The 25,839-nt window shown below is 41.3% G+C and overlaps 1 protein-coding gene across 7 annotated transcripts; it reads left to right on the forward strand.

Annotated features, from left to right (window-relative positions):
* The first annotated feature begins 976 nt into the window (after nt 1-976).
* Nucleotides 977-22,059, forward strand: LOC103471355 (catenin delta-1). Of its 7 annotated transcripts, none has more exons than XM_008420296.2 (22): nt 977-1,284; nt 6,515-6,640; nt 8,238-8,401; nt 10,657-10,725; nt 11,323-11,442; nt 11,520-11,776; nt 12,869-13,144; nt 13,243-13,483; nt 13,590-13,812; nt 14,308-14,494; nt 14,572-14,689; nt 14,813-14,966; nt 15,182-15,199; nt 15,487-15,555; nt 16,295-16,422; nt 16,554-16,704; nt 16,801-16,993; nt 17,979-18,187; nt 18,296-18,337; nt 18,432-18,499; nt 18,664-18,718; nt 20,498-22,059. In XM_008420296.2, the coding sequence occupies exons 3-22, from the start codon at nt 8,243-8,245 to the stop codon at nt 20,554-20,556; spliced, it is 2,796 nt and encodes a 931-aa protein (XP_008418518.1). In that variant the 5' UTR covers nt 977-1,284; nt 6,515-6,640; nt 8,238-8,242; the 3' UTR covers nt 20,557-22,059. The 7 variants fall into 7 exon arrangements, with proteins under 7 accessions (XP_008418518.1, XP_008418521.1, XP_017162658.1 ...); XM_017307169.1 differs by lacking the exon at nt 977-1,284 and adding an exon at nt 1,347-1,774; XM_008420299.2 differs by lacking the exon at nt 8,238-8,401 and having other exon boundaries at nt 979-1,284.
* The last annotated feature ends 3,780 nt before the right edge of the window (nt 22,060-25,839 follow it).

The following is a 25,839-nucleotide window of genomic DNA, read 5'->3' on the forward strand; positions in this document are numbered from 1 at the left end:
GAAACTGTGGGGAAATTCCTTGCATTGTTCCTCTTTCCACTCAGCCTTTCTTAGTGTGAATCATGACTGGAAAGACTTTTGGATTACTTCATGAATGTATTTTATTTATTCATATGATTTTGGTTTTACAGAAGTTAACTATTTTGCAGTTTGCTTTTATTCTAATGGAACGTTGTTTTGATTTTTTTCTTTTACTAATAAAAAAAATGTAAAAGTGTAGTGTGTATTTGATGCACACATCCTGAGTCAGTGCCTTTTAGAACCACTTTTTAGTGCAATTACAGCTTTAAGTCTGGATATGACTAACAGCGCTAGAGATTGATTTTTCGTCCTATTCCTCTGCGCAAAAATAATTTGAACTCAGTCTGAATGCAGATATTATTTTTCAAATCTTGCCTCAAACATTTTATTGGATTTATTGGCCTGGGCTTTTCAACTTGAATATTCTTAGATTTCAGCCATGTCATTGAAGCTCAGGTTGTATGTTTAGTGTCACCCTCCTGAAAGGCGAACCTTCATACCAGGAGAATTAGGTTTCTTGTAAAGGCGTGTTGTTTCAGTTTTTATTTAGGGATATCAGAGTAAATGGGATTTAATACAAATATATTGCCAGACTTTTCAGATTTCTATTCATAAAACAAAAAAATAAATGTATGAACTTTAAAAATTATATTTTTTAAAAAAGTAAAACAAGCAGATTTAAATTAAGCAAATCAGGAAATGCCTAATATAGCCAAGAAATGCTCAGTGAGTCATACACAGAAGCGAACAGTCACTTGCCGCGTTGTTTTTATGTGCCAACCATTTTCTCGCGTTAATGTGGAATGCTGCTGCTTCCCCCATGGAGTTCATCCAAGCTTCCCCTTTCGTGACCATTGTTCTTGGGCAATCAATGAAATGACATCAGTGTGTGTTCGGAGGCGGAAATACATGGGAGGAGACAGGAGGCGGCACTACAAACGGAATTTAAATCCCCTTTTTTACAATTGCAATAACTAACCTGGTCACACAAGGAGATGTGTGTTTGATCAAGGGAGTTTAATCGTAGCTTGGTAAACTGTTCGCAGGGACTACACACACCTGTACGACACATTCTGAGTGCGACGTGTTTACCGTAAAGCCTTTTAAATCCCGCCCTCCGTTTGGTAGAAAACTCTGATGTCGCTTGGTTTTCCACAAGGCTGACCCACAGGACTGGGAAGGAGGGGGAGAAAGAGAGAGAGGGCAGAAAACACTAAAAACGGAGTAGTCTGGAAGGGGTCGGGGCTGGTATTCCCTCAGCAGGTGAGTGAATCCATAATTATTTCCAGATGTTTGGTTGTGATTTGCGCTTTTCGTGCCCCCCTCCCGTTACTCGCACATTTTGAGGGCACTGCAGCGTTGGCAAGGAGTGGTCGCTTTTTCGACAGATGAGCACGACTCTCGGTGGCTAACGTTAGCTAACGATGCTAATCTAAAAGTTCAAACAGATTAATCTCTCGGTGAAGTCTGCGACTCAAAAGACCATATAATACCAACGGGTATGACTGTAAATGCCAGGATAGGTTATCTGTAAACGCCGCTTGGCCGCTACATTTAAATTATTTAGTGGATAATGTGTTTGCTATGCTAACGTTAGCTCCCCTCTCGGAGGGCTATGTGGGTTATTGTGATGCTAACGTTGCAAGACAGCCAATCCAGGTCATTTTGCTGCTGAGCGAGCATTCAACTCAGCAGAGCTGGGTTTTTTTATAATCTCATTTAGCAGGGCGGTGGCGTTTACAAAGCACCCTACGTGAGTAAAACGTACAACTCCAAATTTGTCTTTTTTTAAATGTAATTTTCCTGTTTGATGACGTCCTCTTCATTGCTGCTGACCCATATTGCCAAATAATCTGTGATTTCTAAATCATTGGTATGCTAGCTGCTCCTAACTTGAGATGGTTCTCACTTTGGCTCCACATTTCTGGCCTATTTACGCCGCAGCTGATCATTTTCACGTTTGAGAGAAATAGAAAAGATGAAACTGACTGCTTATTTCACTGACGAATATACACCGACAATGGAAACACAGCTGGGCAGTGCGCTACCGAGTTTTCTTGCAGGACTTTACTGAATACAAAGTAAACGGGAAAACACATTTGAATTGTTTGTTACTTGATAACAACGTAAAAAGTAAAATAATTGACTTGATCAAGTTGCACATTGAGTAGACGGGCTACTTTTCCAACAGAAATGAACTGATTGAGTCTTTCTAGTCTGCCTCTCATGTGTTGCCAAATTGCTCTATAATTGGTTCAGAGGTCTTAAAAACTGATGTCTTGCTAGAGTCACACAGAATAAAACGGATATTAATATGAAGCAATTTTATGAGCTTTAATCAGTTTTCATTGTTAAGTTTTTTTCTTCTTGATTAACTAGATGACAAAACAAATGAGTATTTTTCAATAATGACGAACCACTGTATCTAGAATTTGATTGCTTTTATAGAAAAGTCTCAATAGTGACTTATTTTAATATTTCATCACCGCTACTCCTTTTGTTGATGACTAAACCTGACAGTAAATAATTAAGGCACGATTGTGTATACTTTAAAAAATGTCTTTGCGAAATCCATTCCTCTGTGTGGGTGGTGGTCGGTCACACAACCTGAGATTATCAGTGAACCTGTTGGGTGGGTCTTGTGTGAACTTGTTTTGTTACTGGAAGAAGAAGGGAAAAAAAAAAAAGCATGGGTGTGGATAACCGTCAGCATGAGTGCGAATATGTAAGCTAGCCTTTTTCCTCTTTGTAAACACCGGTTTCATGCAGACGTATACTGGATTGTGGCATTAAAGACTTCCATTTAAGCTTTAGGTCTGTCCTGGTAGATGTTTATATAGTAGGTGTTTGAACTATAGGTGTAACRGGCTCAGGTTTATTGTTGATCTGCTGGAGCCGCCACTAATAACAGCACACGCCGGGCTCTCCTGGCGACTTGTCTCCAAGCCGCTGTTTGATTGCTGACACATGCTCTGGACGTAGCCTGTGATTGTGTCTGCCCTCTTAACGACTCTGGGTTAATCCATAGAGAGCCATACCGGAGGGCGTCTGCACATGTGCGTACATGTTAACTTCACATGTGTATGTGTGAGGAGGTAAGTGGATTAGTGGGGTAAAGCTTCAATCCCATTACAAGTCTTGCTCGGCTTTAGCATCACACTGACTTCGACGTCAAACCGCGGCGTCGGTTCGGCTGAAACCGCTCAACCAGATGTGGGCTCTCTTGTTTCGGCAGGTGTGAGCGCTCATTTCAATAACTCCAGTTTGATTAAGTCTACAAAGCCCTCATTGATGGTTACGCATGCGCGTGGTCATCACAGATGTCTTCTGACAGGGTTAAGTGAGTCATGCTGACTGATGGCTGCAGAATCAGATGGGAATATCTGGCTCGTGGTGTGTCAGGGTTCAATCAGATGTTGTTGACCTCGGAGGCAACGTGCTTGTCGTTTTGAACTTTTGCTGCTGTCATGCTGTGGACGAGCGAGCGTGACCCCTTCCTCTGTGCCCTGTTGTTCCCTTCAAAGTTTGGAACGCACTGTCAGGACTTTTGGGGACATGTGACTGGTTGTATTAACAATTACGCTGTGGGATTCATCCAGTATTATTATGGATATAAACTGAAATAACTTTTGCTGGTACAAAATAACTGATGTTTCTAAGGTTTCTTGCAATTAATATTCTTACGTTTATGAACTTCATTATGTTTAGGCAATCATAAATGACGATTAATTTCTAGTTTATGATCTTTAGTAGTGTATATGATCAGGTTGTCTTTGTGCTGTAAGCACAGAAGTTGGTTTAATGTGAATGCCCTAGTTGGGGGCGGGGGACATCAGAAATGTTGATGTCTAATAAAATATATAAAATTGAGTTTTGCTTATGTATGAATTATTAAGCTTATTATGTTTTTGGAATGCATTTAGGGCTTACAGTCTTTAACTTGCTAAAGTTACTTGTAGAAACGCTTTGTAGAGAGTAAAAGGGTAGGTAATAAAAATGACATTGTGAAATGTAACTGGACAGAGGTTTTTTTTTTATTCACAGATCCTACATTAGACTAAATAAGACATCTAAGACTTATTGTCTCTTTTTTATACATAATGAGTGAAGAAAGAGTCCAAGAATACATCAATTCATTATAGCAGGTATGCTAGACAACTTTATTTGGACAGAATGAATGCAAATCAGGTTTTGGTGTAATCATTGTTTTTGTCTCCCTTATAAAGGTCATAGAGGCGGAAGTGAAAATGGTGGGGAACTGTTTTAGCAAAATTAGGAAGTGGGCTATATTTGTGTAATATAGTCATGGGGGCAAAAAGTGCAGCATGATCCAGAATAGCGGCCATCGGCGAGGGCCCTGTAGGTGGCGGCCCTGTCGTGGAATTTGTTTTTCGGGGAGCTGAAGATCCATCTCCGATGTCGAATCCATAACATCCTGTTTCTCAGGAAGCTGGCGCGAGGGGAAAGGGGAGGGAGCGGCTATGGGACAACATTGATTGTTTTCATTGTTTGGCGAAACACACTTCTAACTTTCAAGGCCAAAACCAACAGCTGCGCGAGAGGCGTGGGGAGTGGACAGAAGCCGTTCGAGTTCACAGAGGAACCAAATTTAACCCCGTTCTCGCATGGACACACATACAGGCCCGCTCAGATGTGTGCGCTGATGTTATCTTTACTCCCTGGCTCTTTTCACATTGCTGTCTGTTCTGTCAGTTGCACAAACTTCACATTGTTCCCACCAGCCTCCCAGACTGACAGCTGCAAATTCCCTCCTGCCTGCGGTTAAACTCCAGTCACTCACACACTCCATGCTCTTACAAAATCACACTCCCCCCCCCCCAGCCTTCCTAAGAAATGACAATCATGGTGTATTATTCATCTTCTGGACGCTGCTTTTTCTTTGCATATGAAGTGAGAGCTTCTGGATGGTTGAAAGGGTGGCTGATAAGATATTTAGTTTTCTTTCCTTGTGTCACAGCGACCGAATAAGTCACCTTGAAATGCAACAAAAGTAAACGGAGATAGCTGAATGATGATTAGCCACTGTCCCAAGCTGTTACTTTTCAGTGCAGACGAGGGTGGGCTGTGAAGTTGAATTGGCCCAAGACAATGGCAGGAATGCAAGATTAACCATTATCCTTTATTCAACAAGCCCAACCTTATCTCCATTATCTCCGCTGCTCTTTTATCCTCATGTTTGCTCCTGCATTGCCTTTGTTTTCCTATCTGAGAGTCTACTTAGGGCAGTGTAGAACAGCAACGAGCCCTATCTGTTGTGGATGAAATCTGCCCTTTCCCGACTCTGACCAAATATGGTCATGTGTGAAGCAGCGCAGCAGTTTGTTATTGGTTCAGGTAGGAGGCTATGACTCCGAGTGTTGGGTTTGTGACATCATGTCTCTGTCAGTCGCTCCTATCCCGCATGTAAATCCAGCTCCCAGTGGTTGTTGCAGATTTTCTTTCCTTGGGAAATTTCACCCAAGCCACTCCTTTTCTCATTAGACCGCCCCCCTTTCTTCCCGTTTTAAATCACCCTGCTTGCCACACCCCATGCTGGGAATAGCGTGTCACTTAACTGTATTTTTTAAAAAATGCCCAAGAGCACATGGAGTCTTCCTGGTGAAACCACTAGGATCTTTACACGGGCATCACAAAGTCTGATGGGACTTGCGCAATCTGATAGAGGTGAAACTGTGAGTCACTCATCGCCATCTCTTGCTCTCATTATGCCTCGCTTGTCTCTCCATTTACACTTGTTAGTGCTTTACCTGTCAGACCCAAGAGCACCTGCTTGAAGTGTAAATGTGGGTCCCAGTTGGTTGGCCAAACTCTTGACACTGAGGTATACGTCTGCTTGTTGACCCGATGCAGTGAGACAGAAAAACACAAATCGAGCCGCTGCCCCTCTCACCCAACCGGTCAGGCAGGTGTGTGGCAATGGCTGCTGCAGCAAAGCGTGGATTAGGAGATAAGGGCATCCGTTTCCACGGTCCACTTGTTTAACGCTGATATAACAATGTCTCTCTTTGAGCCAACGTAACGCGGAAGTTTGGACGGGTTGGATAAAGAGCAGCTTAGTTGAGAAAACAGCAGCATCAGGTTGGCGTTTTGTCCACATTTAAAACGTGAGTCCACCTGAGACAGAAACCTGAGCTCTTTGTGGCCGTTTCGATCTCCGAGACACATTTTCTCATTTCTGCTGACGGTGAAATGTTCTGTGGCTAAGAGCGAGCTGCAGGTCGGTCAGCTTCCCACAGCGGGCTGCCGTACGCAGGCCAAATGTTGGGTAAATACAGGGTGTGTCTGAAGGCTGGGCTACTGTGCATCTGTGCCTCTTCCACTCACTCTGCAAACACAGCTCTGTTGACGCGCTGTTCGCCTTTTACTCGCCATGTTGCTGTTTTTCAGACTTGGGGACATTTACTAAAAACATTTCTCCCTCGCTGTCTCCGTTGTTGTTTCCCCTCCACCTCCCCTCTGTCCTTCTCTGTAGTTCATCCCCCTGTTTGTTTTTTGCTTGGATGTTGAAGAGGCCTTCTCCACATGTCCAACTAGAGCCCCATCTCTGAGCGCAGCGTGACCTCTCACCTCTTCTACCAAACCACGCCCACAGGTGAAGGTGTGTATCCGGGATTTTTGCTGAGCTTTTAGACGCTTTGTTTGCTTAATCTCCAGTGAGAAATGTGAACTTCTTGTTTGTATTTGTGTTTAAGCCAAAGTGAGAAATGAACACTTCTCCTTTCGATTTGATGCTTAACTTCCTGCTGAAGTTTTATGCCGTTTCTTTATCAAAGTAAATTTAAGTAGTGTTTGAAATAAAAGGGCAATGACTCTAACAATGGTGAAATAACAAAAAGTAACGGCCTATAATCGGTTTCTATCATACATTTTCCCATAAAACGAAGCCTCTTCTTGACTGCTAATGAGGGAACTCAAGGCAGTCAGAAGCCTAAAGTGACTCCTCCATTTGTGCATGAAGCTCATTTATCGATCTGGATGCAGAAGCAAACCATGACACTGACAAATCAACATATTGCATTATTTATATTCGATGCATTAACTGGAACATTGAAGTATCCGACTTTCTCTTATCGCTGCCCCACACAGCCCTGACGCCGGTTTGATGCCTTGACTGTATGATGACCTTCATTAAAATACCGCTTTCTTGCTCTAGAGACGTTTGCAGAAAAAATGCGAAACACTATCCATTTGGTTTTATTTAAAACGGAAAAGCCTGAGTTATTCTTACTGCAGCTGAAATGCATTTCAGTAATGATGTTTTAAGATTTTAGTTCTGATACTCTGAAGGAAAACGTCTAATGATGTACATTTACTTTTATACATTTAGATTAGCAAGCTGTCATTAGATGACATGTTAGTCAGGTTTTGTTCTCATGCAGCAATTTACCATCAACTTCTTCACAAATGTGGCGTTAGTTGGTTGCTTTGAAACCAAACTGCATTAATAAGAGAGCTGCATGTATTTTCTTCAGTGTCTACCAAAAATTGCCTCATTGAAACTGGAGCTTTTAACAAAGAAAATATTTTTCAATTAAGAGTTTTTTGTGTTTTTTTTTTATCACATTTATTTCAAGAATCTTATTGCACTTGTGTGAACATTTTTTTTATAGTTTGATCTATTTTAATCTAATATTTTAAATAGTCTGGTTTTGATATCACTTGCTGCCGTTGCTGTAGGTTTGGCATTACATCTGAACCGTTTCCTGCTGCAGCGTAAAACCCTGGAGTTTCATTATTTTTGCTTTCACAGGTCGGATGAAAGTCGTTTAAAGAAGTGGGGAGTAACTTTGAAGTCGGACCCGGCCTTATCAAAGGAATAACATAATAATCCACTGTAGTCTAGGGGATTTTTTTTTTTTGATGCAGGTTTCAGATGTCATACCTTCACGGTTGTGACTAATGTTCTTTTATAGTTGGGGTAAAGGCAAAACCAACTCTTGTACAACTTTGATGCCAACAGCTGTCTAAGATGATGCCCAAATCTGAGTCATTACAGATGGTTTTTCAGCTGAAACTGGACAGAAAAGAGTAACTCTCTTCTTTTCAGCACCAAACCTCCTGTAGAGTCAGATGTAGCTCCCTGTTGTTCTGGAGTGCCAGGTTTTACTTTTAAAAACCCCTCCCTGTGTGCTGCTGTGTTTGCATCTGTATGGCTGTGTGTAACGCCCCCACTCTCACCCCTTGGGGCTGTTCAGTGTGTATGGAGCAGTGTGAGAACGCAGCGGCTCTGCTGGAGTCAGTCAGGGAGCAGGAGGTGCAGTTTGAACAGCTGACCCGGGCTCTGGAGGAGGAGAGGAGGAGAGTTGGCCTCCCCGCCACCAGCCCCACGGCCCTGGGTCACCCCTTCCCTCTCACACAGGTAACACGCCCCGACGAAGAGTCCAAAACATCCCCATTTCTCCCATCTTCTGCATCATGGATCCTTCTCCCCCCTTCATCTGCACCATCCAGTGAATTTAGTTTTAGTCCTTCGATGGCCTCCATCAGTCATTCTTGCCCTCTCTCTCCTCGGCTCCACCTCCTCTCCATCAAAACTCTGCAGATTGTGCCTTTTGTGTGTTTTGCAGTGAATTCCTCCTTGTTTACAGATATTGTTGCATGCCTTCATACTTCCTCTGCCGCTGACATTTTTGAGATGGCCGTCACTCTTTCAGCATTCTGTCACTCACCGGATGTTCTCTTTAACGTTGATGAGCATCTTTTGTTGCCTGTTCTGGAATTTCAGAAATGCTCCTCCTCCCTTTCAGCATGATGAAATGGATCTGATGGTTGTGCATGTCGCTTGGTTTTCCATACAAAGAAGTACAGACTAGTTTACAGACATTGTTTTGTCATCCCAGCTCTGCATTAATCATTTTTCTCCTAATGGGATTTAATGTGCTGTTGTTAATGTAGCACCAAAGTAAGTTTTTATCGTTTTCTTATGCTTAAATGCCTTCTTAATGTTTGGCTTTTACTGTTATAATTGATACAATTTTAAAGTGTAGAGTAGAATAAACTCCCTCCAGTCTTTTTGCTGGCTGTGCTGGTTTATTCAAATAGTCTCAAACTATTCAAATCATTGCCTCAACAAAAGAAATGTGCAAATATGAGTTGTCAGAATTTTTTAATAGATGTCCAGAATTTACTCTTTTGTTGATTTGAAGGAAGAAACTAGTGATGAAATGTCCAGATTTATGACTAAAGCAATATTTTTTTACTAATTATTGCAGGGGTTGTTTTTTTTTATATTATCCTCTTTATAAATTAAATTTTTTTTCCAAACGGTATTGTATAATTTAGAAGCATTTTTTTTCTGTCTTACTCTTGAAACACTGTTTTGTATAAATTATTGAAGTATTAATGATTTTTTGACAAATGGGCATCTGCTGCTGCCTTGAATGCATCAGAAGCTTGACTTTTTTTTTTTTTTTTTTTAAGTAAAGTCTTGATAAACTTTAACAGGAAAAGCAAATGTTACCTTTGCTAAGGTCTATTATTGAGAGCATTTTTTATTTACAGAGATTAAATGGGTTCCTTTGGATTATTCACCATCAGATTTAATCTTGCCTGAATCCTTAGAGGCTCTTCCGGTAGGGACAAAATAAATGTAGACCAAATATTTTTTCTTACTCTTAGATAAAAAAAAATCTTAATTTATTTGGATAAAAGTCTTTGCCACATCAAAACTTCTTGCACAGGTCGTTGGAGCCAGTTTTAAACATTCATGTGCAAATGTGAAGTTTTTTTTATTTAAATTTTTTAGACTCCAGTCCAGATTTTTAAGGTAGTATTCATTTTAATTTGCCTGTCTGTTTATCTCAGAGGCCGTTTTCAGCTGTGTTTTTATTATTTGTTAGGCGGGTAATAGAATCCAACTGGTGTTTGTTTTGTAATCGCGTAACTAATCTCGAARCRATAGGAAAAAAATGTAGTAWGTATACAAATGTGACATCTTTACATYRGYGTTGATGGAGGTGAACCGARGTTTTTCCACCAGGACAAAGTTCATCGGGGTCKGTAGACTAGRAATGACGACCKGTAGAGGAAGTGCGCCCCGCTGGATATAAAAACACTGCCTTCCCTTCCCGTTAATTTAAAATAACAGGCCTTCCTACTAGTTAGACACAGCACCTAATCTGGTATGATRCATTATAAATGTGGCCTGAGTCAGAAGGTCGTCTGACTCGCCATCACTGTCATAGAGAAACTGATAGTAACTGGGYGGATGAATGATGGCTGGAAAAGATATCTAAAGCAATGTAGCGATGCTGTGTTCGCCTGATGACTGATATTTCAGGGAGTTTATCTTAAGAATGAATGTTGGTCACAGTTTGATTCGAATGTGTGGCAAGAGGTKGTTATGTAAGCGAGCAGAGCAGGAGGAAGAGGAGTGCAGGAGCGTCTGTCTGCATTCCAGTGTTCGCCTTTTGTGTCTGTGTGTGTCTGGCGCTGATTCACTGAGCCATTAACATGCAGGGACAGGTTGGTCGGCCCTGACTGGGCTTTAGCAGCAGTTAGAGGAACTCTGATTACTTAAAAAAACACAGTTTTACAACTAATGAATATGTGTTGAAGCAAACTGACGTGGTGTTTTAATATGATGTTGACGGTGCTTCTTCTTCTCCATCTTAGAACGGGCGTTTAGGGGATGCAGACATAGAACGTCTGAAGCTGACTGACTCGTACATGAACGGCACGCAGGTGTGTTGTTTGTTTTTTTTGGTATTTTATGCTTGATGTAGGGTAATTGGATAAAATGTAGTGTACAGATTTTTCATTTAACCACTTCAGCCTTTTTTTCCTTTTTTTTTTTTTTTTTCTTTTTTACATATTGCAAATTCATTGAAAGATGCAAATAAGCCAGTTATTTTTTTTTTCAACTATATATATTTTTTTGCCTAAAATGCAATGTTGTAGCAGAGGATGTATCTAGCTGAAGAAATACTGTATTTTTTTTTAAATTAATAATGGGATAGCAAAAGATGCCTAATTTATTTTTAACAGAAATTGAACCAGGTGAAGCTAAAACTGACATTTGAATTCAGTGTAGAACAGATTTACCAAAAAATAATTTTTATATCTTGAATACAAAATGTAGATTATTTGTACAGTTTCGGCATAATTACTGATCTGAGGACGRTGTTCTTTTAGCAAGTCTGCATATTCCAGTTAACGATCAATCAGTTRCTAGATTAGTTGACGATTATTTCACTAATCAGTGAATCATAATGAATTTGGTTAATTATTCCTGCGCTAACTTGATCTTTTTGTGTTTAACGTTTGCTGTTGCTATTACAGTACAGAATGGTGGACCCCGCACACGGAGCTCTTGATGACAGCTACACACCTGAGGATGAATCCCAGGAAGTGCACTCTGTCTTTTCTGAGGAAGGAACCACCCGGAGGACAGATAACGGAGTACGTCGATGTTTCATGGTTTTTGTATCTTTTAAAGCGTTTTCCTAAACTAACGTTTCTTGCCGTCTCTGTGTCAGATGAAGAAACCAGTCTCGCGCATGGTTCCGGCCTCTCAGTCGTCCATGGATGGRATGTTGTCGCCTGCTATGGGGATCTACAGCGCCACACTGGACAGGCCTTACAGGCCCTCTGGGGTTGGGGACTACCCTACYGCGACGGTACCCCGAAATTATCACTATGGTCCGGTTGGCGGCTACGAAGACTACCGGCCAGGTCCGCCGTCGGAGGCATACACCAGCCTCAGCCGGGGCTCGCACATGGATGAGCGCTACAGGTACGGAAACACAAGCAACTCGGAGGAAGTACAAACACAGAACTTCAATTTCTGCTTCATGTATCACATTTGTTACAGAAACTGTACACTTTTTTTTTTTTTTTTTTTTTTTTTTTTGGAACGGAGCATACTCTGCAGAAATTTTAAGTTTCAAGATGGAATGCAAAACCACTGGTGGATACTAATAAAGGGCTTGCATGCCTCTGCTGATTTATTTTTATGTTTGCTCTATTCTAGGTCRGTTCCATTACGCTGCTTGTATTTAACCAGTGCCATGGTTGAATTATTGAACTTGTTACTTCCTTTTTGTTTTCYTCACACGTTACATGTTAACAATCAGCCAGAAACTTGTAAAAAGGACTGAGAACCGAGAACACTTTACATGTTCTGTTTTCTGTAYGCTTCGTACAGGAAGCTCTAATGTGGCCAACCAGAAAACGCACTCTGTTTTCTGTGTAAATAAGTGCCCAAAGTAAATGTGAAACTGTTTTACCGTTCACGTGAACCACTGTGGTGTTTTTACAAAGTTAAGACCTCTGAAATGCGCTTTTCTCTTCTACCAAACACCTCAGATGTTTGCCACACAGATGAGATGAAAGCATCTTATCTGGATTTATACTAAACACATCTTGCTACAATTGAAAGAAGACAAAACTAACTTCCAAGTAACTTTTCAGAAAGAAGTGGGAGCTTGTTTAAGTCAATTATTTAATATTGATGAGAAAGTGKTGGTTATAAATAAAACAATCTGCTAGTGGAACAAGACATTTTTCCTAYGTGACAAGTTAAAATGTTGGCAGATTATCTCATTTATAGCTAAAACCTTTTAYCAATATTGAAGAATCATTGACTTAAACAAGTTCCCACTTCTTGCCTTAAATGACTTGTAAGTTAGTTCTGTCTTGTTTCAAGTGTACCAAGGTGGTAATATTTGATGTTTTTGCAGTAATCTGCTTCTAACCTTTTAACTAAACCTCAGTTCAAAAATCCTGAACTATTCCTGTAACGGCTTTTATTCTGTAGTGTTTGGGTCAGCTGGAGTGAAGCATTTCACAGATTTTGGTCTCCATTATTCTCCTCCTTCCCTCGCAGGCCTGTCGATGGATACAGAACTCTGGACTCTGGCTACAGGGCCCCCAGCCGCCAGCAGCTGGACCCGTACGCRGCGCAGCCCCAGGTGAGCCGCATGAGGGCGCTGGGGTCAGCGTTGGAGATGAGGTATGGCCACGGCCACTACGGACTGGAGGATGACCAGCGCAGCATGGTGTATGACGACTACGGCATGGGGCCTCCACCCATGCACCCTGGAGGCTACGGTACAATGCCTCGTCTCGGGCCGGGTCCAGGAATGGACAGACGCAGACTCAGGTATAACGGCAAAGTTCTGCTCTTGTTGGATAATTCCTTGACGTCCCAGCTTCAGGATGCTCTTGACAAATATTGCTCCGTCTTCCTGAAACCTGCAGAAGTTGCGAAGACACTTTGGACAGTGACGTGGGAGGAGTCGACCCTTATGCATGGGCGGTTCCCATGACGTTGGAGAGGGGTAGCATGGCTTCCCTGGAAAGCACGCTGAGAAAGGGCCCTCCCACTTCATGGAGGCAGCCAGATCTACCAGAGGTGATCGCCATGCTGAATTACCGTCTGGATCCTGTCAAGGCCAACGCCGCCGCCTACCTTCAGCATCTCACTTTCAAAAATGATAAGGTGGAATATTCCTCAGTTGCATRAACAATAATTATTCACGATCCAGTATTTCAGCTTTTGTTKCTTAATATTCAGGTTTTTACATAAGGTTTCTAACTGCTTTTAGGTGAARTCGGAAGTGCGCCGCCTAAAGGGCATTCCAGCCTTGGTGTCGATGTTGGACCATCCCAGTAAGGAGGTTCATCACTCAGCCTGCGGCGCTCTGAAGAACATTTCATACGGACGAGACGCAGACAACAAGATCGCCATCAAAAACTGTGATGGAGTTACTGCCCTGGTCAGGCTGCTGAGGAAAACCCACGACCAGGACCTCACTGACACGATCACAGGTCTGACCTCTCTCTGGCTTCTTRGTTTAACTAACCTGTTTTGTTTTATTTTGTTCTGTTTTTGTTTGCTTCTTTTTCTTTATGGAGCTGAGCAATAACATGATTCTACTGATCAAAGTTTTGGTTTTTAGATGTGTWAATTTTGCCAAATCTGGCTCCTTTTTTTTTTCCCTCCCCAAAGCAGTTCTTTGGAGGACCGCTATAAAACATGCTATCTTGTTTGACAAGCATGTTTTATAGCTTCAGTTTATTTGGACATTGAAKTCAAATCTACTCTGCGAGAAAATATTAGGGTTAACATTTTTTCTTTTTTCTTTTTTTTTACATTACCAGAATTTTTTTATTTTTTTTTTTACATGACACTTTTTATCCACACACTCTACAAATCAGTCATACCACAGATGTGAGAGGCCTTGCTGTTCCACACAATCTGCTTAGTTTTCTTGCATTCAGACCCACACAACAAACTTAAAATACGCTGTAATTTTGCGACAGGCACCTTGTGGAACCTCTCCTCCCATGATTCGGTGAAGATGGAGATAGTGGACCACGCTCTGCACGCTCTCGCCGACGAGGTGATTGTTCCTCACTCGGGCTGGGAGAAAGGCGGAGGCGAGGAGAGCTCCAAACCACGACATTTGGAGTGGGATACAGCCTTGACCAACACTGCTGGCTGCCTTAGGTATTGGACGGAAAGCGGAGARAATTGAGAGGGAAAACGTGAAATTATGTCCTTAACTTTTCCACCTCCTTCATCAGGAATGTCAGCTCAGAACGGAGTGAGGCCCGACGAAAGCTGAGGGAATGCACAGGGCTGGTGGATTCGCTCATGTACATTGTCCAGTCACAACTCAACCACAAAGACGTGGATAATAAGGTTATTATTTTACTGGAATCTGCACATTTCTCCATATGTGCATCTTTAATCCCTACGTTCTGTTTTTTTTTTTCTTCTTCTTCTTTTTATTACATTAACTTTTGTCTCTCGATGTTTCTGCAGCTGGTGGAGAATTGCGTCTGCCTTCTGAGGAACCTGTCCTATCAGGTTCACCACGAAATCCCCGGCTGCGAAAATTTCAAAGAGCAGACTCCGCTCAACCAGGGCCCCGCCTCAGCCCACAAGGGAGGCTGCTTTGGTTCGCGAAAGGGCAAAGGTCAGTGTCGGACAAGTTTTTAMGTCCAAAATGTCCTCTGCGTCTGAGACGTCTGCTGTTTGAAAGCCAGGCAGTCGCTGGTCGGTTTGAGCTTGCTGGTGGCGGAAGCACCTGTTGCTGTTTTTCACACTCTGCCACTGTTTCCCTTCTCCTCCCCCTGCTCCTTCTGTCTTCCCACCCTCCTTCACGTCTTCCTGTCTCTCCGCTGTGTTTAGATGAGTGGTTTTCCAAAGGTAAGATTTTCCTCTTGGTGTTGAATGCTTAAAGAGCTGCTGCCATCACCCATTTCACTAACKCTAAACAAACATCAGTGAGAGACGAAGTCCGTTTACTCGTGTCACACGGGCATGAACATTCGCCACTGAAACGACGCTGCATGCCCACGGCGCTTTCATCACTGGGTGTCGTTTCTAGAAGTAGAACACATAATAATCACTTTGCCTGCATGGGAATATTTATTTGATCATTTCTCCAATTTTGAATTTAATAAAAAAATATGTATTTTTGTTATAATTTGCAGCAAAGAAGGATGGGGATGATGGRAGTCCAGAGTCTTACGATTTTCCAAAGAGGACGACGCCTGCGCACGGTATGACCAGTAGTTTTGTTTTTATGCTGAACATCTGTTTGCTTAACAAGCTCAAGAGTTYGAATATGCAGACATGTTTGTATTTATCTTCATTTCAGTCTGAAAATGTTGGGTTTTGTTTTATTGAATGACATTTAAAAACCTTTWTAAACCAGAAGTTCTCAAATTTCATGTTCAAAGGTTGGGGAAACGAATCTAGATCAATAAATTTTAATCAAATGAATTTGATCATCTCTAAATTGTCTAAAATAATTCATACTTGTGACCGCAGGCTGCTGTCATTTTGACAGTAAAGCATGATAAATGCTCTAATTTTATGAAAGGTTCAGCAAGAGTTTAATTTCTTTTTGTGCCTCAGCAGTTAAAAGTACCTTTTAAAGCAACTGAGGTAAATCTCAGATGCCCAGAATAAAATAAACCAATAGATAAAAATAGCATTTTTTATTTTATTAAGTTAAGCACACAACTGCTCTATTTATGCGGCAGCCCGCAGTTATACGGCAGGCCGGGTTTGGCCCCTGGACCTCGAGTCTGATGCATGTGATTTAACTGTGATGCTGTTTCCTCGGGTCTGACRTCAAACYCGGCTCTGAGTTTTAACTTCCCGGGTAGCTGGAACGCAGCATTGCTTTTAGGTTAAAGGCCTGTCAGGAATCTGTCTGACCCAGAATGCTGTCTGARCTAACATGTCGTCGGCTAAAGGTTCATCAAGCTCTGTTCATGGTTTTGTTGACATCAGGTTATGAGCTGCTSTACCARCCAGAGGTGGTCCGYGTTTACACTTCTCTGCTCAAAGAGAGCAAGAACCCCTCAGTGCTGGAGGCGGCGGCCGGCGCCATCCAGAACCTGTGTGCCGGACGATGGACCGTAAGTATYAGATGCTTCAACAACTGAATTACCTTTTTAAAATACTTGAGTTATCGTAATCCTGCTGTAAAGCCTCTGGAAAGCTTTGCTTGAGCTGATGATGATGATGATGATGGTGTGTGTGTGTCCAGTTTGGTCGGTACATCAGAGCCATGGTGCGTCTGGAAAAGGGCCTCCCCATCGTGACGGAACTGCTCTCCCATAGTAACGATCGTGTTGTTCGGGCAATGTCTGGAGCCCTGAGAAACCTCGCCATCGACAACCGCAACAGTGAGCTCTTGGGTAAGACGATCTTCTTTGTTTACTGRAMAACACGTCCTGACGTTCGCCTGCGCTGCGAAAATGAAGGAATGCTGACTCGCGTCTTTTCTCACGTAGGCGAGCACGCTCTGCCTCACCTGGTGGCTGTCCTGCCCGGAGGCCAGAACCAGTCGAGGTGCAATCTGTCAGAGGAAACCATGGTGTCGGTACTGAGCACGCTCACTGAGGTGCTCGGCAACAGCGTGGAGGCGGCAAAGAAACTGAGAATCGCATCTGGCATTGAGAGGCTGGTGCTCATCAGTAAAGATGGGTAAGTGTTTCAGGATTACAGATTTAAAATCCGTGTGGGGATATTGAGAGAGAGAGAATCCTTGTAGAAAACATGCTGTTTGTATAGTGTGTAGGAATTAAAAAAAAGTTTAGAAAGTGTACACTTTTTTTTTTTCTTTTAGTTAGGAATATTTTAATGACTGTTTTGTCTATTCTTGGAAAAACTAAAGTGCAAAAGGGARTGATGAGATTTACTGACTTGCATGGCTTAAATTAAGTATTCTCAAATTGAACAAAAAAAATTAGAATTTCTTTAGCTCAAAAGAAACTTAAAATGTTTGCGATGACAAGTTGGGCTTTTTCCTAAGATAAAAGTGTCAAGATTGAAATCTTTTGTGTGGCTTTTGGAGAGGAAGCTGGTAACAAATTGAGTCGAGCCAGGATGCAACTTTTGACACACAACCTTCACACAGGCCTGCAACTTTGTTTGCATGAGTAGAAATACTTTCATATTTTAAAGTATTACGGAGGGTAAATCATAAATATACATACTGAAAGCAAACAAACGAAGCACAGGGCACTGTAGGACACCAGCTGATAAACTCACCTTGCGATTAAGAACTTGGAAATGAGACAAATTTGTAAGACTTTTTTTTTTTTTCTCTATAGAACAAAACATTCAAATAAAGTAACTTTTGTTGACCTGCTTTTTGTAAGTCAAGAATYGACAAATTGTGTCTGTCTGAAATCTCAAATCAAACTGTGTTGAATGCACCAAAAATATTTAATCTGATCAGTAGCTTGATATTAAACAGGCTTTTCCAACTTTTGACATTAAAGTTACAAGTCGAAAATGTAGCACGGCTCACAAGTTTAAATTGGGAAACTGTCCCACTTTTAAACCAGAATCGAGTCGTTGCTTGTTCTTTAAAGTTCAACATCTCCCCTAGTTTATGTAATAAACMGTCTTCACGGTTTAAGCTGAACACGTCTTTAATTTGGCCGCTTATTCGGGTTTCTTCCAGTAGCCGCACTGACCGCGAGGTGCGAGGAGCGGCTCAGGTGCTGCAACTCGTCTGGGCTCACAAAGAGCTGCGCCGGCCTCTGGAGAAGGACGGCTGGAAGAAGACGGACTTCATGGTGAACCTGAACCCAAACACCACGACCACCAACGGACCGAGCACCAGAGCRAACGGCACCTACGAGGACAGCACCACTCCGCTACTGGACAGAGGTACGGACGTAATTTCTGAATACGGGCGTTTCTTGAAATTAAAGTCTGTAAACTCAAATGTATGTTGTATATTTTTAAGGTTATTTTTCCACTTCTGCTTATTTCTAGGAGATAAGAGGGATCTAATTCCCTTGAATGATCTCGGCCCTGGTTGGTATATTAATCTCTTCTTCTCTGTTTTTGCAAATTAGTGTTAAAGTCACTATGAATGTGTTGATCGGATTTTTATTTGATCGTCCCTCAGATTCCTACTCTACACTGGACCAGAAGGAGAGGAGACACACTCTGGACGAAACCACAGACACTTTACCGGTACTTTAAAAAAAACCCGTTTCCTGCCTGAACTGGACTAATCCCTAACCCGATGCACTGTGTTCAACATTTCCTCGCTGTGACCTTTTTAATGTAACTCACTGACACTTCTCTCACAGTCACTTCCTGTCCACCTTCTTTCTCTCTCTTCCTCTGTCACTCAGCGAGGGGTGTATGGGAGCAGAAAGGGCTCCCTGCCTCTGTTGGACTCCTACGATGGTTAGCCCCGCACCCTCCCCTCTACCCCCCCTCTGCATGTAACAGCATGGTATGTCCAACTGACCTCTAATCCTGCATGTTTACTCTGAGCTTATTTTGTCTCTTATTACTTCAGACCCTCGAATAAACTGGTGTAAATCCACGGTGGTGTGCTGGAACAGAGGTGGAGGTTTATTGTGGTCATGTTAGATCTGTGACGCCCCCCCACCCCGATGTTCTGTGCTGTACATATTGCTGTAGTTTGCCCCTGAGCTGGTCCTTGTGCGTTGTTTCTAACTCTGGATAATACAAGTTTAAACGCTAGAGCGAGGACTCTGTGGTGTTGTCACAATATCATCAATTTTTTTTTTTATGGTCGAAAAATTTGTTTTGCTTCCTCAAATTTAGTCAATCTCAAAATGTAGAATAGGAGTAAAAGATATGTATAATTACATGACACAAATGGACATATTACTAACTGAAAAGGCATATTTTTTATGGTCAGATTATTCCTGTAACTTGATGTTCATCCATGCATTTCTAATGGATTATCTATTGGCGGGTTAATTTGCTTTGGTGTTTAGGAGCACACCCTGGTGGTTATCCTTGAAACTGCACCTGATGTCCCAGCCTATAAGAAGATTTAACTTGTCTGATTTTATTATTTGGCACCACTTTAGAAAACGCATATTTAGGGCAAACACCATTTGCAAGTATTTGGATCAAAACCTTTTTTCTTTTTTTTTTTTAGATTCATGATCTGTGATACTAAACCATCAGGGATGATTTTGAGGTTATTTTACAGGCATTTTCTAAAAGAAGTTGTTACAAATTCAGAAAAATTACAATTTTATCACAGGTAATTTTAAAAAGCATAAAGAAGTTGATGTATTCTGAATATATTTTGCCTTTTTATTCTTGTAGTACACAAGCACAGATTGGTGATGGAGTTTTTTTTTTTGTCACGCCTCTGTGTGAAAAATTAGTCAAGTCACAGGATTCACCACTTCATGTATAAACCATCACAGAAGTGTTCATGGTTTAAAAAAAAGTTAAACGTTTAAGTTGGTCTTAATTCAAGCCTTAAAGTCTTTAAAATGTCACAATTTCCCCTTTAATTTCATTTTGTACATTTATACAATTGGTCATCTTTTTTTCTCAAATCTAAATTACAATGAAAAATGTCTGAAAGCATGAAGCTTAAAAAGTTTCCCTGTGTTACTGTGTCTTCATCTTAAAGATGAAGGGGGAAAAAAAACATCTCAATTTCTAAAGAATAAAGTGCTTTTATTTTCAAAAATAAAAATAATTGTTGCCGTTTGTTCAAACTGATCAAAGTTCAGACACTAAAATAAATGAAATGCTGAAACATTTCAAAAAGGTAAATGATTAATACTCAAAAAACTTTGGCACCAAAACCATCAAACAGCCGCGTCGTCGCCTGTTCAGTTTGCCTAACGTAACCTTTTAAATAACCTTTGCTATATCTGATTAGTTGTCACAGAAAACATTGCAACCCACTTGATCTGCCGTTATTGTGCAAAGACGTTTAACTGATGTAAGCTACGTGTTAAATCACTGAAGTCTTATCAAGTATTAAGTTTAACGTGTGCTAAAATCCTTCTCATCAAAGTAAGTTTTCTTCATCAGCTTCAATTAAACACGTGTTATTTTTAAAAGTTGTGACAGCACCAGTGTGCAGCTGCCATGTTGTATCTTTGTTGTTGTTGTTCATAAATACCTTTTTATTTTCCCCAGTGGTTTTTAATTTGCGTGTTTCGCCGTTTGTTGTTTCTACAGAAAAACTCATAGTGTGCATCACCCAGACCGGGCCGTCCCTGCCCTACCACTGCTACTGAGGAGAGCGAGGAGGCAGACCTGGACGCCGTCTCCTCCTCTTCCTCTGTCTATCCCTCCTCTCCGTCGCCACACAGCTGGGATCTGAAGATGAGGATCAGCATCCAAAGAAAGTGGTCGTGTTGCAGAAAAACAGTTACAGACAGCACACACACACACACACCTGTTTCATTCAATTGTAGCAGCAGAACTATATTCAGTTTATAAATTATAGTTGTCTTCTGTAAAGGCAATCACCTTTGTTGACAATCATTTTATTCTGCAGCCTTCATCCTGCTCCCCCCAACCCCCCATTTCTTTTTCTCGCTAAGTAAACAAATAATCATGCTCAGTATGTTGCTGCCAGCCCCTGCATCCGAACGATGGATCTGTCTTTAGCCGTGTGTGTAGGGGAATATAGTGTACATAGGCGAAACAGGATGACTGCATTGGTTTTGGCGCATTAATTTAAATTGTCCCTTTCCTGGGAATGCTGGGAGGCTGGCTGCACCCACAGGCCGCCCTGTAGATGGAGAATGTTTATATAGGAGTTATTTTCCTGTCTAGAGTTATTTTCTCTCTGTTGGGATGAGCACAGACCTGTATATTTGTCAAAATGCTAAACCTGTGACCGTGTGTGTGTGTGCGCGCGTTGTGTCAAAATGATTATTTGTTTTTTGTTTTTTTTTATTATTATTATTGAGTAATGTCTTTGCTTGCACGGACCAGACGCTTTTAATTGTTTTTGTCTGATTGCCCTCTGTTTTATTTTTTAACCGTCTTATGTTCCTGCTGCCTCTTTTTCAGTTTTTTTTATATTTTAAATTTGTTTCTGTTCCTCTCCCCCTAGTAGAAAATAAGTTTTGAGCTGCTTGTTTCGTTTTATTTCTGCCTGGATTTAGCAGACTCGTCCAGTACAACGTGTCAAACCTGGTACTGAGATGTGAAGCTGTGACAAACACTACTACACGTTTAACCACTAACCAGACTTTTCCTGTCTCAATACTTAAAAGAAAAAAAAAAATCAGGTGAACTTTCTCTGACTTTTCAAATAAGAGTCTGCCATGTAGCCATTTGTACCTTCACCTCTAAATCCGTTTTGCGTCGACTGAAATATGAATTTCAGAGGCTTTTGTTACTCAGAGGAGACTCGAGTTTTCCTGTAGCTTCGGGAGAGATGCTCTATAATTTAAATTTTGGTCTAACCCATTTGTTTTGTATTTTGTGTCCAGTGTGTGTGTTTGTTTTTGGGGGTTTGTATGTGGGTGAGAGCATTATGCAATTTTTCTTTTTAATTCAACTTTCACTGCTATGTTTTTAAAAGCAAAAGAGACCAATCTTTTAGTTTTTTTTTTTTTTTTTCTTAATCTCTTCACACATATAGTATATTTGTACTGTTGCCTATCCATGTAAAATTATGACGTACCATACACCTGCCTTGGCTCTGAGCAGTTGCTTTTTCAGTGAAGTATGTAACTGGTAATACTGTTTGTTTTTTTTATAAATAAAGATTTTTTCTTAGACAAGTTTTTGCCACCTGTGTCGTGCTTTCTCCGAGTTGTCAACTAAGAAATGGCCCCATAAGATGTCGAAGCTTTTTTTTTTAAAGTCCTTTTAAAACGTATTCAGTTTTTCTTGAAATTGTGATATTTTATATTAATCAATTTTGATTATGATCTTGATTCTATTAGGCTAGTTTCAATATAGTCTTTCAATTTCGAGTGCCAATATTATGGAATTTATGTAAAATCAAATTTCATGTTGCTCCCTCATCCAAAACATACTGGAAAATTTTTTAAACGTGTGATTAATTAAAATGTTAAATCTTTTTTCTTCTTTCGCATTGCTTTGAGAATTGTCTGCCTTTATTCTGAATCAGAAACGAGGAGCTACTTTCGTAAAGTATTCATTTATCTGACTCTCTGACACTTGATCCTTCAGATTGTTTCTTTAAATATCTACACACCAACAAAAAAAAAAAAATCTAATCTAGGTTATAATTTCCCTACATGAGATAAGTGGGAACTTCTGTCACCAAACATTTCTAATTAAAGAGCCGGTGTGTCTCGGTAATTTCATCCCCTGGCACTCGTTGGGGCGAGTTGCAAACACTAAAACTTGACCCCGTCTGCTCTTCTCTCCCTAACATCAGTTTGCTCTGTGAAGCCCTTTGAAGTTTGCTTCATGGATTAACTAATTATCAAAGCTCTTCTAATCCAGCAAAAATGATTTGCCTTTGAACGAGTCGCGTTTCTACAACCCCTGCGTCAAACGCATCGAACGTGTTCACAACAAAGCAACAGAAGACTGGAGCGCTGACACTCAACTTTTCTGTTGTCTCCCGTTGCATATCGACATGATTTTGTGCTTCAGGGTTGCGCTCCGGTACATGTCTTGTCGCTTTCAGTATGTGGCACATTTCGAAAGGCAGCTGCTGGATCACGAGGGGGCTTTGGAAGTGCATAGCCGACTGTAAATGGTTTTAGTATTAGTCAGGCTACAGGATTTGTTACGTGTCAGCCAGTGAGCCAGATTTAATTTAATTTTACAGGCTAYGATTCCACAGAGTCAAAGATCGGATTGCTCACTGTGTCTTTTAGCAACATAGCAGAGTGTGAATGTTCGAAGTTTCCCCACGTCTGACAGCAGAAGTCTGAATCTGACCTAGTTTTTTACGCTACTCCAGCATCAAGTACGATGTGCTTCACCCTCGTAGGAACACGTTGTCCCTTTTCAGCTGCACTTGCCTCCTCTGAACATTGTGTAGTGTTTGCAACCATATTTATACTGTTTTTGTCTCGATACAACCACAAAAAAGATGTCCCTTATTGGGATTTTATGTGATAGACCAACACAAATATGTAAATGTGAAGTTGAAGGAAGATGAATATATATCTTTCAAATGCATGTATGTTTGTATAATTAAATTGTAAAAATACAGGTCTTCTGTGAGTGTAAGAGAGCAATGAAGGCAGCTCGCTGGTCAGGGTGGAAGTTGTGAGGCAAACAAGAAAAGGCAAAACTTTGAGACTAAAAATTTAATCTAAATTGTTAAGCTTTTTGGCTTTCAGTCAAAGAAAAAAAAAACATGTAATGACAAGAAGAAAAACTAAATACAGGGTAATCACGAARGAAAAGCTTCACTAGACTTGAGATWGGATTGGATTTCAAGAGATTGAGATTKCAGGAGGTTTCACCTTTCASCAGGACAATGGCCTTAAACATGCAGTCAGAGCTACAACGGATTGCTTTTGAGCAAAGCATGTTATYGGGTTAGGATGACAGACACTTTACCTAATTAACTGAGCTTAAAATATTTTAGCAAGGATGGAGAAAAATGTTGGTTTCTACACCTGCAAAGACCTTCGGCTGTGAGAGCAAAGAAAAGGTAGATCCAAACATTCACTCCAGGTTACTTAACACAAATGAATGACCAAACTTTTCAAATTTTAGTCTTAAAGCAAATCTAAAATTCACCTCACAGTTATGCTTTATTTCCCTAATAACCCCCCGTCCCCCCTCGAAATGATGTACATTCATGTTTGTGGTAAGATGATAAAATGTGAAAAACACTTTTTACAAGACACTTTAAATGTTGCCATCCTGTTGACATGTTCTTTAGACGAACTATATTTTTAACCGCTGGGTTTAAAATACACCAAATAAGTAAATGATAGCGTTTTAACACASCATTGAGACGGTATAAAGTTTTTACTAGCTGTGAAATCCTCCCGCTGCACCTGTCTTAATGTAAGAACTCTTTAGTCAAAGCTGTATTATTAGAACTGTAATAAACAAGTGRGAAACATTAACGTCCTCTCACTGATGCAAGCACATTTCTGACCTGCMTGTGTGTGCTTGTCTCTGTTAGCCACCCCGCGTACGTACGTACGTGTGTGCGCGTGAATGCGTGCGTGCGTGCGTGTGTGTGTGTGTGTGTGCGTCTAATATTTTAACCTGTTCTCCTGGCACACACGCAGCCCTTAAAACCGAGATCACCAAAAGTAGCAGCACCCTTCCTTACACGTGTCCTGTCATTGGGTGTCAAATCTATTTGTGGCTTCCCTGCTGCTCTTTGATTCCTCTCGGTCCGTCCGGAGCTCAAAGAGAAGGAGGAACATTTAATGCCAGTGCGCAGTTTATCTGACGGGGTGGGGGATTCGACTGGGAGGCCTGCAGGACCCGAGACCCGAGGTTTGTTGAGGGATTTTATCTTTGGATTAATCACAGCAGGAGTCCACGTCAGAGGAACCACAGATTAAGTTTGGCTTCATCCTTACTTCTTCATAATCTCACTGGCTGTTCCTTTTTTTTTTTTTTCTTTTTCGGGGAGTAATGTGAGTACCTATAGTATCTGTTTGGGTGCAAAGAAAGGACTTGTATTGCAGTTACAACCCATGGATTCATCCGAGGGCCCCTCTTCGTCCTTTTCAAATTCACCTGAGTTTTCAGACAACACTCCGGCCCCAGACTCCTCCCGCCACACAACCCACACCGGCCACCAGAGCGGGATCAGCAGCCTCAGCTACGGAGTCGGTGTTGCCTGGCACCACTTGAGGCCCTTCCTCCCCTTCTTCCTCATCAGCTTCATGGTTGTGGCCCTCGTCTATCTGATGCAGGCCATCATCTACGGGGGGCCCTTCAAAGACCCGCTCTTCTTTGTCAAGTTTTACGAGCGGTGGCCGCGACCAACTCCTCCGCAAGAGTCTCCGTCCCCTACAAAGGTTTTCACCACGGTCCCCTCCCCGTCGTTTGTCCAAGTCCTTAACGGTGTGCTCAGACTCAACGATACATCGTAAACTGGAGAAGATGCTTCTTTTCGGTTCGACTTAACCGAAGGATGTTCCAAATACTGACTGGAGGGATAAGACCAAAAGCAGATCTTGTTGTTTGTGTAAAAGTTTTATATTGTGTCACTTCTGTGGAAAATATTAAATGGGAGAATAAGGATTTGGGCCTCCATTGATGCGTCCGGGTACAGTCACCGAGAAATTAACAACGTCAGCGAGTTAATYAAASGTGTCGATCTGGTAGAAATGACTTCTGGGTAAGGATCTGTAGGTTGATAAGAGGAAATGACTAACATTCTCCCAATAAGATGAGCAGGACTCGTCAACACGTCCTGTCAGAGTTGAGCAAGAGTTTTCCAAGAATGAGCTATTACATCATACAGGGGATGTTTTCTTCTGGTTCTCAATGATTAAGCATAATTATTGCTAAACGTGTCTCTTTTCTGATGATGAGATTGTTTTACGCTGAAAGAGGTGAGAAATATGTTTTAGAAAAAAAAAAAAAAGATTTTAACC

The sequence above is a fragment of the Poecilia reticulata genome, linkage group LG10, assembly GCF_000633615.1.
Source record: "Poecilia reticulata strain Guanapo linkage group LG10, Guppy_female_1.0+MT, whole genome shotgun sequence".
Classification (NCBI taxonomy): Eukaryota; Metazoa; Chordata; class Actinopteri; order Cyprinodontiformes; family Poeciliidae; genus Poecilia; species Poecilia reticulata.